Consider the following 12,678-nt stretch of genomic DNA (forward strand, 5'->3'; position numbering starts at 1 on the left):
ACAAAAAAAAAAAAAAAAAAAAAACTAAGCCATTTTTCAATATGGAATTAGAGGAGGGAAAAAAAAATAAAATTGGAGCTTGACATTGAAAATCTCCCACCAGCCATGAAGTCAGATCTCTCGTTTGTATAGTAAAGTCATAGCTTTTAAACCTTTAAGAAAGGGACAGTCAATCACCCACAAAAGAAATTCTATACAGGAACATTAAGTTCAGAAATCTAACCATAGTATGCCCTCAAAAAGGGTTTCGAGCGTAAATTAGAGACAGGGATGCACAGGTTGAATTGGCCACCTCTATGGAACTTGCTTGAACAGTCAAGATTCTTTTGTACCCAGATGACCTTCAACAGGTAATTTTATCCAATTGTTACAGAATGTGCTTGTACATTAGCTGTGCGCAAAGTGTAGTGATGTAGCCTTATTTGGAGGAAAAAGCAATAAGATATCCAAGAGAAATTTTATAAAAATTTATTGAAGCAAATGAACAAGTCATTAGACTACAAAGCATTTTCCAGAACCACAACTGGACGAAGGCTTACTTCCTTCACTAGCTGCAAACCTGCAAATAAAAGTACAATTTTAGCAAGGCACAAAAAAAAAAAAAAAACCCTCCTTTGTTCCACAAATACCTTGCTCTGATGCCAGGTCATGACCCTTCCTCCCAGCACAGCTACTACTGCAACAGCTGCATACCAGGTCAGCACCATATGCAGCAGCCCATCTAGGAAGGAACAGTAGTGGGTTAGTCACTGCTCATCAGCAAAACCATTAGAATAGTACAGAAACATACCCATTGTTGAGGAATGAACAAGCCTTGTGCTCAGCATCAGCAGGGGCAGATGCTGCAGTTGCTTTTAGGAGGCATGCAATGTAAACCTGGTTTAAAAAAAGAAATAGTGTTATTGACAGCTCAACATGGCCATCACCCCACCCAGACAAGCATCACCTACCATGCTGCTGTTCACTTGTTGAAACCTGAAGGCCTCCAGCTGAAGTCTCAGTTTAGATGCTTGAGTTTGAGGCAAGAAGTGAGAGCTGGAGTGTGTAAGCTTGGCATCAATCATGCACCTAGAAGGATTTACAGGGTTAAGGCTTTCTTGGTCAGCTTGCAAAGCAAGAAGGAGAACTGCACTCACCCATAGTTCTCAATGAAGGAATATCTAGGGATGGCATTGATGTCAGGGACAGGGGTGGCCACACAGCTGTCAACAAGGACACGCAGGGGTATGTGGTTGAACTGCAGTACAGAGGCCTCAATGTTGATGAGCTCCCCCAGGTAGTACTGGTTGGATGGCCTTTCAGAAGTCCAGTCAGCTATGAAAAGAAACCATATTAGTAACCATTCAAAAAACCACCTAGAGCACAACTGCACTACTAGGGATACAGACCCATCATAAGCCTCAAGGAGAAAACAAGAAGTTCCTCAGCAGCTTGGGCAGATGCATATGGGATCCAAACAGGCATAAGAGGATTGCTGCTCACATTGTGGAATCTGGAAAGCATTCAAACATGACCCATCAATAATTTGTACAGCCTCCCAAGTATCTAAAGTAGTTTGGGTTTTGGTACAGAACTATACCTCAGGTAGTGACACTCAATTGAAACCACAGTAGCAGCAACCCTTTGAATGGGAGTACTACTTAAGGGCACTGAAGCCATACCAAGGGAGAAGATATAGACAAGCTCCTTTGCAGTCACCTGAAAAGGAAACAGTTTAAGAAAGGCCAGAAAAGCTTAAAAGCCTAACCAAGGGATTTAGCAACAGGAGTCTTACAGTCAACTTGCTGTTGCAGCCATACAGAGCAGATTCAAAGATGAAGACTTGAGAAGAAGCATCCATCCCCCTGGCAGCACAGCCACCCAGTGTGAAGGCAGCAATATTGAGGGGTGCATCAGTTCCAAACAGATCCCTTCTCACCTCTACACGCACTGCAGTCTCGTTGCACTTTACTGTTACACCCTGGGCAGGAACAGGATCAGACTGCCTTACAAAGTGCACTGGTGCTGGTGGGGTTGGGATTTGTGGTGCTGCTGGAAAACGCCAAGTCACTTTCTTTGCTGGTTGCTGCACTACTTGCTGGTTTTGAGGACCTGAAGGATTTTGAAGCTGCACTCCAAGTGGGGCTACTACAGGGCTTCCAGCTTGTGGATCCCTTTGAAGCCATTGAGAAGTCAACCCAGTGTTCACTGGCACCGAATGATACCCTGAATTGTTATGTTGAAATCCAAGAGGAGCTAGAACAGCTTCCTTTAGTGGCCATTGGGCTGTTGACAACCCAACTGAAAGCAGCAGCACAAACACACCAACTTCCATTTGGTTGAAACCCATTGCTGTTGACAGACAATTGCATGCACAGTAGAGCTGGCAGACAACCTCCTATTTATATGGTGATTTCAGCACGACTTCAACCGTTTCTAATTATCCTAATGTTCTTCTGGACCTATTGACTTACAAATTAGGCTGCCTGATAGAAGACAGCAATTAGAAGGTCACCTCCCCTGCATTTGATTGGCCAAGAGCTTAATTGTATTAATTGTCTCATCCACATGACCTAGATAGACAATTTGCTAAACTAAAAAAAGAATTTAAATTGTAGACACTGATCGAGAGCTTGCTTAAAAAAAGAAATTCAAAGAAATGAAATGTTTTTGGAGTTGCTAAACAAATATGTAAGTTTCATTAATATAAAGCCAGTGAACATCATCAGCTTATGGATTAAAAACAGAAATACAGAAATGTTGTTTCCCACTGTGCTTGTTTCAAAGAATATCTAATATACGAGACTTCTTATATTAATCTATACTATGTATATATTCAATTCAGTAAAAATTCATTTGTTTAGTACTTTTAACAATGGACCTAGTCACCAAGCAATTATATAACATATAATTATAAACTAACAAATATGTGTGTCAGAGTTTACCTCATTTTATTACAGTTTTAGCTTGAAGCCTATTTAATTGAACTTATCATATGTTCAATGATGGAGACTTGATTGCAAAATTCTTAGTAGCAATTATACCTCAAGGCTATCCAAGGAAAAACATTCACGATTAGCTTTATGGTTTTTATTTTGTACTATTTTTGAATTTTATATAATCGGGCTGTAATGTGGCAGAAGAACAGTCATGTAGATACAGGTCAAGGGCTTCAGGTCACTTTACATCACACACAAGAACAGGGGAAAGTGTGATCTCTGTGACTTTAATCATGGCATGGTTGTTGGTGCCAGGCAGGCAGGTTGATTGTGTGACGATTCTGTATGTGGAAACAAAGTTAAGTTATATCAGAGGAAAATCACCAGATTGGTTTTAACTACAAGGAAGGATATATTAATCATATAATCACTCTTTACATCCACTTTTTGATAACTCTCATCAACAAGCTGTTTCAGCCAGAAGACCCTTCATTCACAGTATGTTTTAGTTAACCTCTTCGTTCTGTGAAAAATCTAGAGACTGTTGTGTGAAATTGCCAAGGGATTGCCAGCAGTTTCTATAATACTCAAACCAGCCCATCTGGCACCAGCAACCATGCCATGGTTATAGTCAAAGTGTTTACATTTTAGACATTCACATTCAGAATGATTTTATGCATTGTGCTGCTGTAACATAATCAATGCTTTCAATCCAGTATATTACAGCACTGTACACACTGCCTTTGGCCACCATGCTCTCTAAACGGCAGGCACTTATTTCCAGGGATTTCAGAAAAGCATAACAGATAATCTAACCCTAACCATAGTTTTTGGTTGTTTATTTGTTTTCTAAAATAAATCAACCTGTATGACTGTTCTGTCCTTCGTAGTATGCTCTTTTTTTTTCTCAAGACCTCCGGAAACACACCCACTTTACGTCGTGGTAACGAAACCCCTGGGGACAGATAACTCTGGTGCATCCTTACGGCTGGAGTTTCTGAACAAAGTTACATCTATTGTCATCTATCAAAGTTATCTATTGACCTCTCAGTGTTCCATTATGTTCCTGCTGTATGATCATGGCTATGACCAGTATGGAGCCTATGGTACAGTTTTGAGGCTTCAACGGCAATTTAATCATTAAATAAATTATTTTCTATAGGAAATACTCAATGATCTCACTCAAAAGAGACTGGCTTATTGGGAAATGTATTCACCTTGGTCTACAGGGGGCTAAACTTTCAATGAGGAGTAACTTCTGTGGTGGAAATTCTATTCTATTAATCAAAGATAATAGTTCAAGTGAACTTTTCACTAAGTTGCAGAGAAGAACACAGCAGAGTCCTGTGGAATATCAAACTTCTTTATTCAATACACTTGCAAGTGTGAAGTCAGTTTGTCCCAACCTCAGTCTGAACAGAGTGAGTTACTTGAATTATTTAGTGAGTTACCTAGATCATTATTTCCACACACCTGCAGCCTGCAATGTTGTTGTTTTTTCAATCTAGTGTGCAACTGGAAACAGTTCAGTTCCCCTTTGTTACTTTTTTGCTGTTTCTAGTTTTTGGTGTGTGAGCGTATTGGTACAGACTGTTCAATGTTAATTTCTGTTATTCACAACATTTTCTATTACACTTCTCATCATGGACATTAATTAAAAAACACAGTCAATAAATTAAAAACTCAAAACAAGATGGCAGCTTGAGGGTTTTGGTTAGCTTTGAATCTCCATATTTATCTATTACACCCTATTTTTTATGTTTTATGATTGCACAGTAACATAAAGACATGTAAAGCAGACAGAATAAAGATTTTATCTTTCCAACAGTGTCACTTGAAAATTTGTGAACCCTTTAGAAATTAATAGATTTCTGCATAAATATGACCCAAAACATACATTCAACAGATATTCAAACAAGTCCTAGAAGTAAACAAAGTGAACACAATCAAACAAATGAGCCAACAATATTGTACTTCATTTACTTATTGATCCAGCATTACATATTTGTGACTCGCAAAAGTATGTGAACCTTTGATTTCAGTATAAGTTGTGAGTCCTTGTGCAGCAAAGTTTCCGGTAAATTTTGGGTGTCCTCAAATGAACTGCTTGCTTCAGGTCCTTCCACAATTTTTCTTTTGGATGAAAGTCAAGACATTGACTTGGCCATTCTAAAACATTATCTTTGTTTCTCTTTTTTTGGTAGACAGACTTGGGTGCTTGAGCTTGTTGTCTTCGTGTATGGCCCATTTTTCTTGAGATTCAGTTCATGGACAGATGTCTTGCCATTTCCTCCCAGTAGAGGCACACACTGGGACCACCCAACCCCCCCTCCCCTCCTACTGTATCATCGGCTATGGTACACAAAGCACCGAGAAAGATCAATCCCCACAAGGCAGCAGGGCCAGACAATATAACTGGGCAAGGCCTCAGAGCTTGTGCAATGGAGCTGGCTAGCTGTTGTACTCACCTCCATCTTCAACCTCTTCTTCAGTCAGAGCATCATACCCACCTGCTTCAAGACCACAACCATCATCCCCCTTCCCAAGAAGAGCCCCCAACCTGCCTGAACGATTACAGACCAGTAGCACTCATTCCAATCAACATGAAGTGTTTTGAGATAGTGGTGCTGGTGGACCTGATGGATAGTGGACCCACCTCAGATGCCATTGCTGCTGTACTCCATACTTCCCTCTCTCATCTGGATGATAAGGACACATACTTTTTTAAGGATGCTCTTTTTTGACAACAGGGTCATCCCCTATAAAATCACACAAAAACTCTCTGCACTAGGAAACTCTTACTTTGCGACTGACTTCCTGACTGACTCCGCAGTCTGTAAGGATTGGAAATAGAACCTCAGCCACTATCACAACAAACATTGGCACCCCACAGGGATGTGTTTTCTGTCCCATCCTCTACACATTGTTCAACATCATCCTGAAGTATGTGGATGACACTGCAGTGATAGGACAGATCACTGGCAGAGACGAAGCAGCCAACAGAGGGGAGGTGGCCAGTCTTGTGACATGGTCTGAGGACAATAATCTCACCCTCAACACAGAAAAGACAAAGGAGATAATAGTGGACATGAGGAAGGAGTGGAGAACTCATCAGGCACTATTCATACAAAAGCTTAAAGTATAGAGGTAGAGCTGCTTCAAATACCTTGGAGTCCACATCAGTAAGGACCTCAACTCCACCCAGCTTGTTAAAAAGGCACAACAGCAACTGTCCTTTCTGAGGAGGCTGAGGATGTTAGGCATGCCACTTAAGATCCTCAACAACTTCTACAGCTGTTATTGAATGTCTTAACCAACTGCTTTACAGTGTGGTATGGCAGCACTACTATGAGGGACCACAAAAATTTGCAGAGAGAGAGACTCCACTGTATTACATTTTTGCACATATTACAGTAAATATACATGTACTGTGTCTTGACTTTGCGACCTTTTGCAACATTTCAGGCTTCAAACAATGATACGAAACTGTAATTTTTTGTGAATAATCAACAACAAGTGGGACCCAATCATGAAGTGGAATGAAATTTATTGGAGATTTCAAACTTTTTTAACTAATCAAAAACTGAAAAATTGGGCGTGCAAAATTATTCGGCCCCTTTACTTTCAGTGCAGCAAACTCTCTCCAGAAGTTCAGTTAGGATCTCTGAATGATCCAATGTTGACCTAAATGACTAATGATAACTAGAATCCACCTGTGTGTAATCAAGTCTCCGTATAATGCACCTGCACTGTGATAGTCTCAGAGGTCCGTTTAAAGCACAGAGAGCATCATGAAGAACAAGGAACACACCAGGCAGGTCGAGATACTGTTGTGGAGAAGTTTAAAGCCGGATTTGGATACAAAAAGAATTCCCAAGCTTTAAACATCCCAAGGAGCACTGTGCAAGCGATAATATTGAAATGGAAGGAGTATCAGACCACTGCAAATCTACCAAGACCTGGCCATCCCTCTAAACTTTCAGCTCATACAAGGAGAAGACTGAGACAAGAGGCCCATTATCACTCTGGATGAACTGCAGCGATCTACAGCTGAGGTGGGAGACTCTGTCCTATGGTGAGATGAAACCAAAATTGAACTTTTTGGCAACAATGCAAAATGTTATGTTTGGTGTAAAAGCAACACAGCTCATCACCCTGAACACACAATCCCAACTGTCAAACATGGTGGTGGCAGCATCATGGTTTGGGCCTGCTTTTCTTCAGCAGGGACAGGGAAGATGGTTAAAATTGATGGGAAGATGGATGGAGCCAAATACAGGACCATTCTGGAAGAAAACCTGATGGAGTCTGCAAAAGACCTGAGACTGGGATGGAGATTTGACTTCCAACAAGGCAATGATCCAAAATATAAAGCAAAATCTACAATGGAATGGTTCAAAAATAAACATATCCAGGTGTTAGAATGGCCAAGTCAAAGTCCAGACCTAAATCCAATCGAGAATCTGTGAAAAGAACAATAAACTGCTGTTCACAAACACTCTCCATCCAACCTCACTGAGCTCGAGCTGTTCTGCAAGGAGGAATGGGCAAAAATTTCAGTCTCGCGATGTGCAAAACTGATAGAGACATACCCCAAGTGACTTACAGCTGTAATCGCAGCAAAAGGTGGCACCACAAAGTATTAACTTAAGGGGGCCGAATAATTTTGCACGCCCAACTTTTCAGTTTTTGATTTGTTAAAAAATTTGAAATATCCAATAAATTTCGTTCCACTTCATGATTATGTCCCACTTGTTGTTGATACTTCACAAAAAATTACAGTTTCATATCATTATGTTTGAAGCCTAAAATGTGGCAAAAGGTCGCAAAGTTCAAGGGGGCCGAATACTTTCGCAAGGCACTGTAATCCAAAGGAAAAATTGTTTTTACCAGAATCGTTACCAACCGATCTGGCCGGATTAATTAATACACTGTGATTGACAGTCCGTGTACGCCTCCTAGGCGGCCGTGGTTTAGATGACCAAAAGGACCGTATTTGACCTGAGCCATCGATGTTATAACCCCGCCGAGACCCGCGATGTATATATTTCCGACGTGGTATGTACACAATATCCAGGGGAAGATGTGGAGCTGACAGAAGATTAAAAGAACGCAGACGGAGCTGAATAAGTTCCGCCGCCGAATACTGGAGCGTCGTCCATGCTACCGAGTGGTATACTACAGAAAAGACAACCCAGATGTAGTTCATCCGCACCAGTAGCTCAATGATCTTCATAGTTGAACCATGTGCCAGAAGTACTGCAAAAAAAAAGTCAATAACAGTCAATAGCAGTCAAATCGGCAATCGCAGAGAGCATCAACAGTCAAAGGTACGCAGGTAGATCAACCAGCGTACAAACCCTCCGAATCAGCGTGGATACCGAAATCAGACTCCTTAAATCAACTTAAAAACAGTTCATAGATACACCCATGCATTCATAAGTGCAGGACGATTATGAATCACTATAGGTTTTTGAAATTTCTTCGCAGAGCAGCGGCAGCTAATAGCGCCAGCGTTCACCCGGAAGCTTTCCAGTGAAAGACCTGGGTGTCAGAGGTCCGAGAACTGATCCTTGAGGGACCCCATAATTAAGTGGTAATAAACTGGAGGATTCACCATTTAATTCTACAAAATGGTATCGATCAGACAGGTAGGATCTAAACCAGCTTAAAGCCTGTCCATGAATACCTGTGTAATTTTGTAAGCGAGCTAAAAGAATGTTGTGGTCTATAGTGTCGAATGCAGCACTAAGGTCAAGTAGAACTAATAGTGACAGACAGTCTTGGTCTGAAGCTAAGAACAAGTCGTTTGTAACCAACAAGTGCAGTTTCTATGCTATGATGGGGCCTGAAACCTGACTGAAACTCTTCAAGGATATTGCTCAGCATAGCAGTGGAAACTAATCCCATTGTTCTCCTGTAAGAAGGAGCTCAGTTGAACAGAAGCAACCTTTTCAAGTATTTTAGACATAAACTGAAGGTGTGAAATGCGTCTAATTTGATAGTTCATTTCTATCTAAATTAGGTTTTTTGATGAGTGGCCTTATAACTGCCAACTTAAGACTTCGGGACGTAACCTAAAGATAATGAGGAGTTACTGATATTAAGAAGAGGCTCACCAGCTTTAGATGAGGCCGAATGTAAGAATCCTGAGACATCTACAGGTCTACCAGCTCGTTTGTACTCTGATACCAAGGAGGAGATCTGAACTCCATGTGATCCTTACACCAATCCAACATTTGACTATATTTATAAATCACATCCTCCAGTGTCACCCATAGGAGGATGGGCTCCCCTTTGAGTCTGGTTCCTCTCAAGGTTTCTCCTTTACCAATTCAAGGGAATTTTTCGTTGCCACTGCTGCCTCAGTCACATCAGACTTGCTCACTGGGGATAAATACACACATTGTGAACTAGTGTAAACACCTAATAATCTTGATTATATTAATCCTTGTTTACCTTCTGTTAAGCTGGTATTGTAAAAAGCACTATACCCAAAAAAAATAAAAAAGCCACCTCTATGGAACTTGCTTGAACAGTGAAGATTCTAGGAGTACCCCCATTTGTACCCAGAGGACCTTGCATCTTTTTATCCAATTGGTACAGAATGTGCTTGTACATTAGCGGTGTGCAACAAGTGTAATGATGTAGCCTTGTTTGGAGGAGAAACCAAAAAGACATCCAAGAGAAATGTATTTTATAAAAATTTATTGAAGCAAATGAACAAGTCATTAGACTACCAAGCATTTTCCAGAACTACAACTGGGCCAAGGCTTACTTCCTTCACTAGCTGCAGACCTGCAAACAAAGTACAATTTTAGCAAGGTGCAAAAGAAGAAAAAAAAAAACCCTCCTTTTCCCCCCACAAATACCTTGCTCTGATGCCAGGTCATGGCCCTTAATCCCAGCACAGCTACTACTGCAACAACTGCATACCTGGTCAGCACCATATGCAGCAGTCCATCTAGGAAGAAACAGTAGTGGGTTAGTCACTGCTTATCAGCAAAACCATTAGAATAGTACAGAAACATACCCATTGTTGGAGAATGAGCAAGCCTTGTGCTCAGCATCAGCAGGGGCAGATGCTGCAGTTGCCTTTAGGAGGCATGCAATGTAAACCTGGTTAAAAAAAAAAAAAAAGTGTTAGACAGCTCAACATGGCCACCACCCCACCCAGACAAGCATCACCTACCATGCTGCTGTTCACTTGTTGAAACCTGAAGGCCTCCAGCTGAAGTCTCAGTTTAGATGCTTGAGTTTGAGGCAAGAAGTGAGAGCTGGAGTGTGTAAGCTTGGCATCAATCATGCACCTAGAAGGATTTACAGGGTTAAGGCTTTCTTGGTCAGCTTGCAAAGCAAGGAGGAGAACTGCACTCACCCATAGTTCTCAATGAAGGAATATCTAGGGATGGCATTGAGATCAGGGACAGGGGTGGCCACACAGCTGTCAACAAGGACACGCAGAGGTACGTGGTTGAACTGCAGTACAGAGGCCTCAATGTTGATGAGCTCACCCAAGTAGTACTGGTTGGACGGCCTTTCAGAAGTCCAGTCAGCTACAGAAAGAAACCATTAGTAACCATTCAAATAGAACCTTGAGCACAACTGCACTACTAGGGATACAAACCCATCATAAGCCTCAAGGAGAAAACAAGAAGTTCCTCAGCAGCTTGGGCAGATGCATATGGGATCCAAGCAGGCATAAGAGGATTGCTGCTCACATTGTGGAATCTGGAAAGCATTCAAACATGACCCATCAATAATTTGTACAGCCTCCCAAGTATCTAAAGTAGTTTGGGTTTTGGTACAGAACTATACCTCAGGTAGTGACACTCAATTGAAACCTTAGTAGCAGCAACCCTTTGAATGGGAGTACTACTTAAGGGCACTGAAGCCATACCAAGGGAGAAGATATAGACCAGATCATTTGCAGTCACCTGAAAGGAAGTAGTTTAAGAAAGGCCAGAAAAGCTTAAAAGCCTAACCAAGGGATTAGGCAACAGGAGACTTACAGTCAACTTGCTGTTGCAGCCATACAGAGCAGATTCAAAGATGAAGACTTGAGAAGAAGCATCCATCCCCCTGGCAGCACAGCCACCCAGAGTGAAGGCAGCAATATTGAGGGGTGCATCAGTTCCAAACAGATCCCTTCTCACCTCTACACGCACTGCAGTCTCGTTGCACTTTACTGTTACACCCTGGGCAGGAACAGGATCAGACTGCCTTACAAAGTGCACTGGTGCTGGTGGGGTTGGGATTTGTGGTGCTGCTGGAAAACGCCAAGTCACTTTCTTTGCTGGTTGCTGCACTACTTGCTGGCTTTGAGGACCTGAAGGATTTTGAAGCTGCACTCCAAGTGGGGCTACTACAGGGCTTCCAGCTTGTGGATCCCTTTGAAGCCATTGAGAAGTCAACCCAGTGTTCACTGGTACCGAAGGATACCCTGAATTGTTATGTTGAAATCCAAGAGGAGCTAGAACAGCTTCCTTTAGTGGCCATTGGGCTGTTGACAACCCAACTGAAAGCAGCAGTACAACCACACCAACTTCCATTTGGTTGAAAACCATTGCTGTTGACAGACAATTGCATGCACAGTAGAGTTGGCAGACAACCTCCTATTTATATGGTGATTTCAGCACGACTTCAAACGTTTCTAATTATCCTAATGTTCTTCTGGGCCTGTTGAGTTACAAATTAGGCTGCCTGATAGAAGACAGCAATTAGAAGGTCACATCCCCTGCATTTGATTGGCCAAGAGCTTAATTGTATTAATTTTCTCAACCATGTGACCTAGATAGGCAATTTGCTAAACTAAAAAAGAATTTAAATTGTAGCCTCTGATCGACAGCTTGCTTAAAAAAAGAAATTCAAAGAAATTAAATGTTTTTGAGTTACTAAACAAATATGCAAGTTTCATTAATATAAAGCCAGGGAACATCATCAGCTTATGGATTAAAAACAGAAATACAGAAATGTTGTTTCCAACTGTGCTTGTTTTAAAGAATATCTAATATACAAGACTACTTATATAAAAATTCATTTGTGTAGTACTTTTAACAATGGACCTAGTCACCAAGCAATTATATAACATATAATTACAAACTAACAAATTTAATTGAACTTATCATATGTTCAATAATGGAGACTTGATTGCAAATGTCTTAGTGGCAATTACAGCTCTAGGGCTATCCAATGAAAAACATTCACAATTAGCTTTATGGTTTCTACTTTGTACTATTTTTTAATTTTATATAATCGGGCTGTAATGTGGCAGCAGCAGTCATGTAGGTACAGGTCAAGGGCTTCAGGTCATTTTAGTTTGCACGTTGTTTTGCACACTTTTTTACTTTTTTGCTCTTTGCACACACTGTCTAACATTTCAGTCATTTTGCTCATACTGTGCAATATTTCACTTGTTGCTGTTTTTGCACAATCTTATACACTATCTCAGGGACCTGCTGCTAAGAAACTGTGTTCATTCTAGTATTACTGCACGCAATATTGTCTGAACATACAGTATTTACATACAGTATTGACACTGGTCGGTCGGCACTGTTTTTTGTGTACTGTCTTTTTTGTATTTTGTGTATTGTCTTGTAACCTTTTGTCTGCATTGTCTTGTCTGTCTTGTCCTGCACTGTCTTGTCTGTTTTGTTTGTATTGTCCTGCACTGTCTTGTTTGTCTTGTCTTGCACTGTTTGCACCAGGTTACACAGTTGCACTTTATGTGTCTAGGACTGCTTACTAAGTCCTAGCCCTG

At 41.1% G+C, this 12,678-nt stretch overlaps 2 protein-coding genes across 2 annotated transcripts; both read right to left on the minus strand.

Moving 5' to 3' along the window:
• Positions 1 to 452: 452 nt before the first annotated feature.
• On the minus strand, positions 453 to 2,362 carry LOC113652168 (zona pellucida sperm-binding protein 3-like). Its single transcript, XM_047800607.1, has 8 exons — positions 1,775 to 2,362; positions 1,580 to 1,698; positions 1,389 to 1,492; positions 1,137 to 1,314; positions 951 to 1,068; positions 791 to 876; positions 630 to 721; positions 453 to 559 (listed from the first exon to the last, which is right to left on the minus strand). Exons 1-8 carry the CDS (start codon positions 2,327 to 2,329, stop codon positions 498 to 500), a joined length of 1,314 nt encoding a protein of 437 aa, XP_047656563.1. The 5' UTR covers positions 2,330 to 2,362; the 3' UTR covers positions 453 to 497.
• Positions 2,363 to 9,609: 7,247 nt separating this feature from the next.
• On the minus strand, positions 9,610 to 11,520 carry LOC113663512 (zona pellucida sperm-binding protein 3-like). Its single transcript, XM_047800608.1, has 8 exons — positions 10,931 to 11,520; positions 10,737 to 10,855; positions 10,546 to 10,649; positions 10,297 to 10,474; positions 10,111 to 10,228; positions 9,952 to 10,037; positions 9,791 to 9,882; positions 9,610 to 9,716 (listed from the first exon to the last, which is right to left on the minus strand). The coding sequence occupies exons 1-8, from the start codon at positions 11,483 to 11,485 to the stop codon at positions 9,655 to 9,657; spliced, it is 1,314 nt and encodes a 437-aa protein (XP_047656564.1). The 5' UTR covers positions 11,486 to 11,520; the 3' UTR covers positions 9,610 to 9,654.
• Between the last annotated feature and the right edge of the window lie 1,158 nt (positions 11,521 to 12,678).

Source organism: Tachysurus fulvidraco, chromosome 15 (assembly GCF_022655615.1).
Source record: "Tachysurus fulvidraco isolate hzauxx_2018 chromosome 15, HZAU_PFXX_2.0, whole genome shotgun sequence".
Taxonomy (NCBI): domain Eukaryota; kingdom Metazoa; phylum Chordata; class Actinopteri; order Siluriformes; family Bagridae; genus Tachysurus; species Tachysurus fulvidraco.

Coding starts and splice junctions, on each gene's coding strand:
- LOC113652168 (XM_047800607.1), bottom strand. CDS start 2,329: ATGGGTTTCAACCAAATGGAAGTTGGTGTGTTTGTGCTGCTGCTTTCA. Junction 1,069..1,136: donor TCCTTCATTGAGAACTATGG/GTGAGTGCAGTT, acceptor AAATCCTTCTAG/GTGCATGATTGATGCCAAGC. Junction 722..790: donor TGTTCATTCCTCAACAATGG/GTATGTTTCTGT, acceptor GTTCCTTCCTAG/ATGGGCTGCTGCATATGGTG.
- LOC113663512 (XM_047800608.1), bottom strand. CDS start 11,485: ATGGTTTTCAACCAAATGGAAGTTGGTGTGGTTGTACTGCTGCTTTCA. Junction 10,856..10,930: donor GCTGCAACAGCAAGTTGACT/GTAAGTCTCCTG, acceptor ACTTCCTTTCAG/GTGACTGCAAATGATCTGGT. Junction 10,229..10,296: donor TCCTTCATTGAGAACTATGG/GTGAGTGCAGTT, acceptor AAATCCTTCTAG/GTGCATGATTGATGCCAAGC.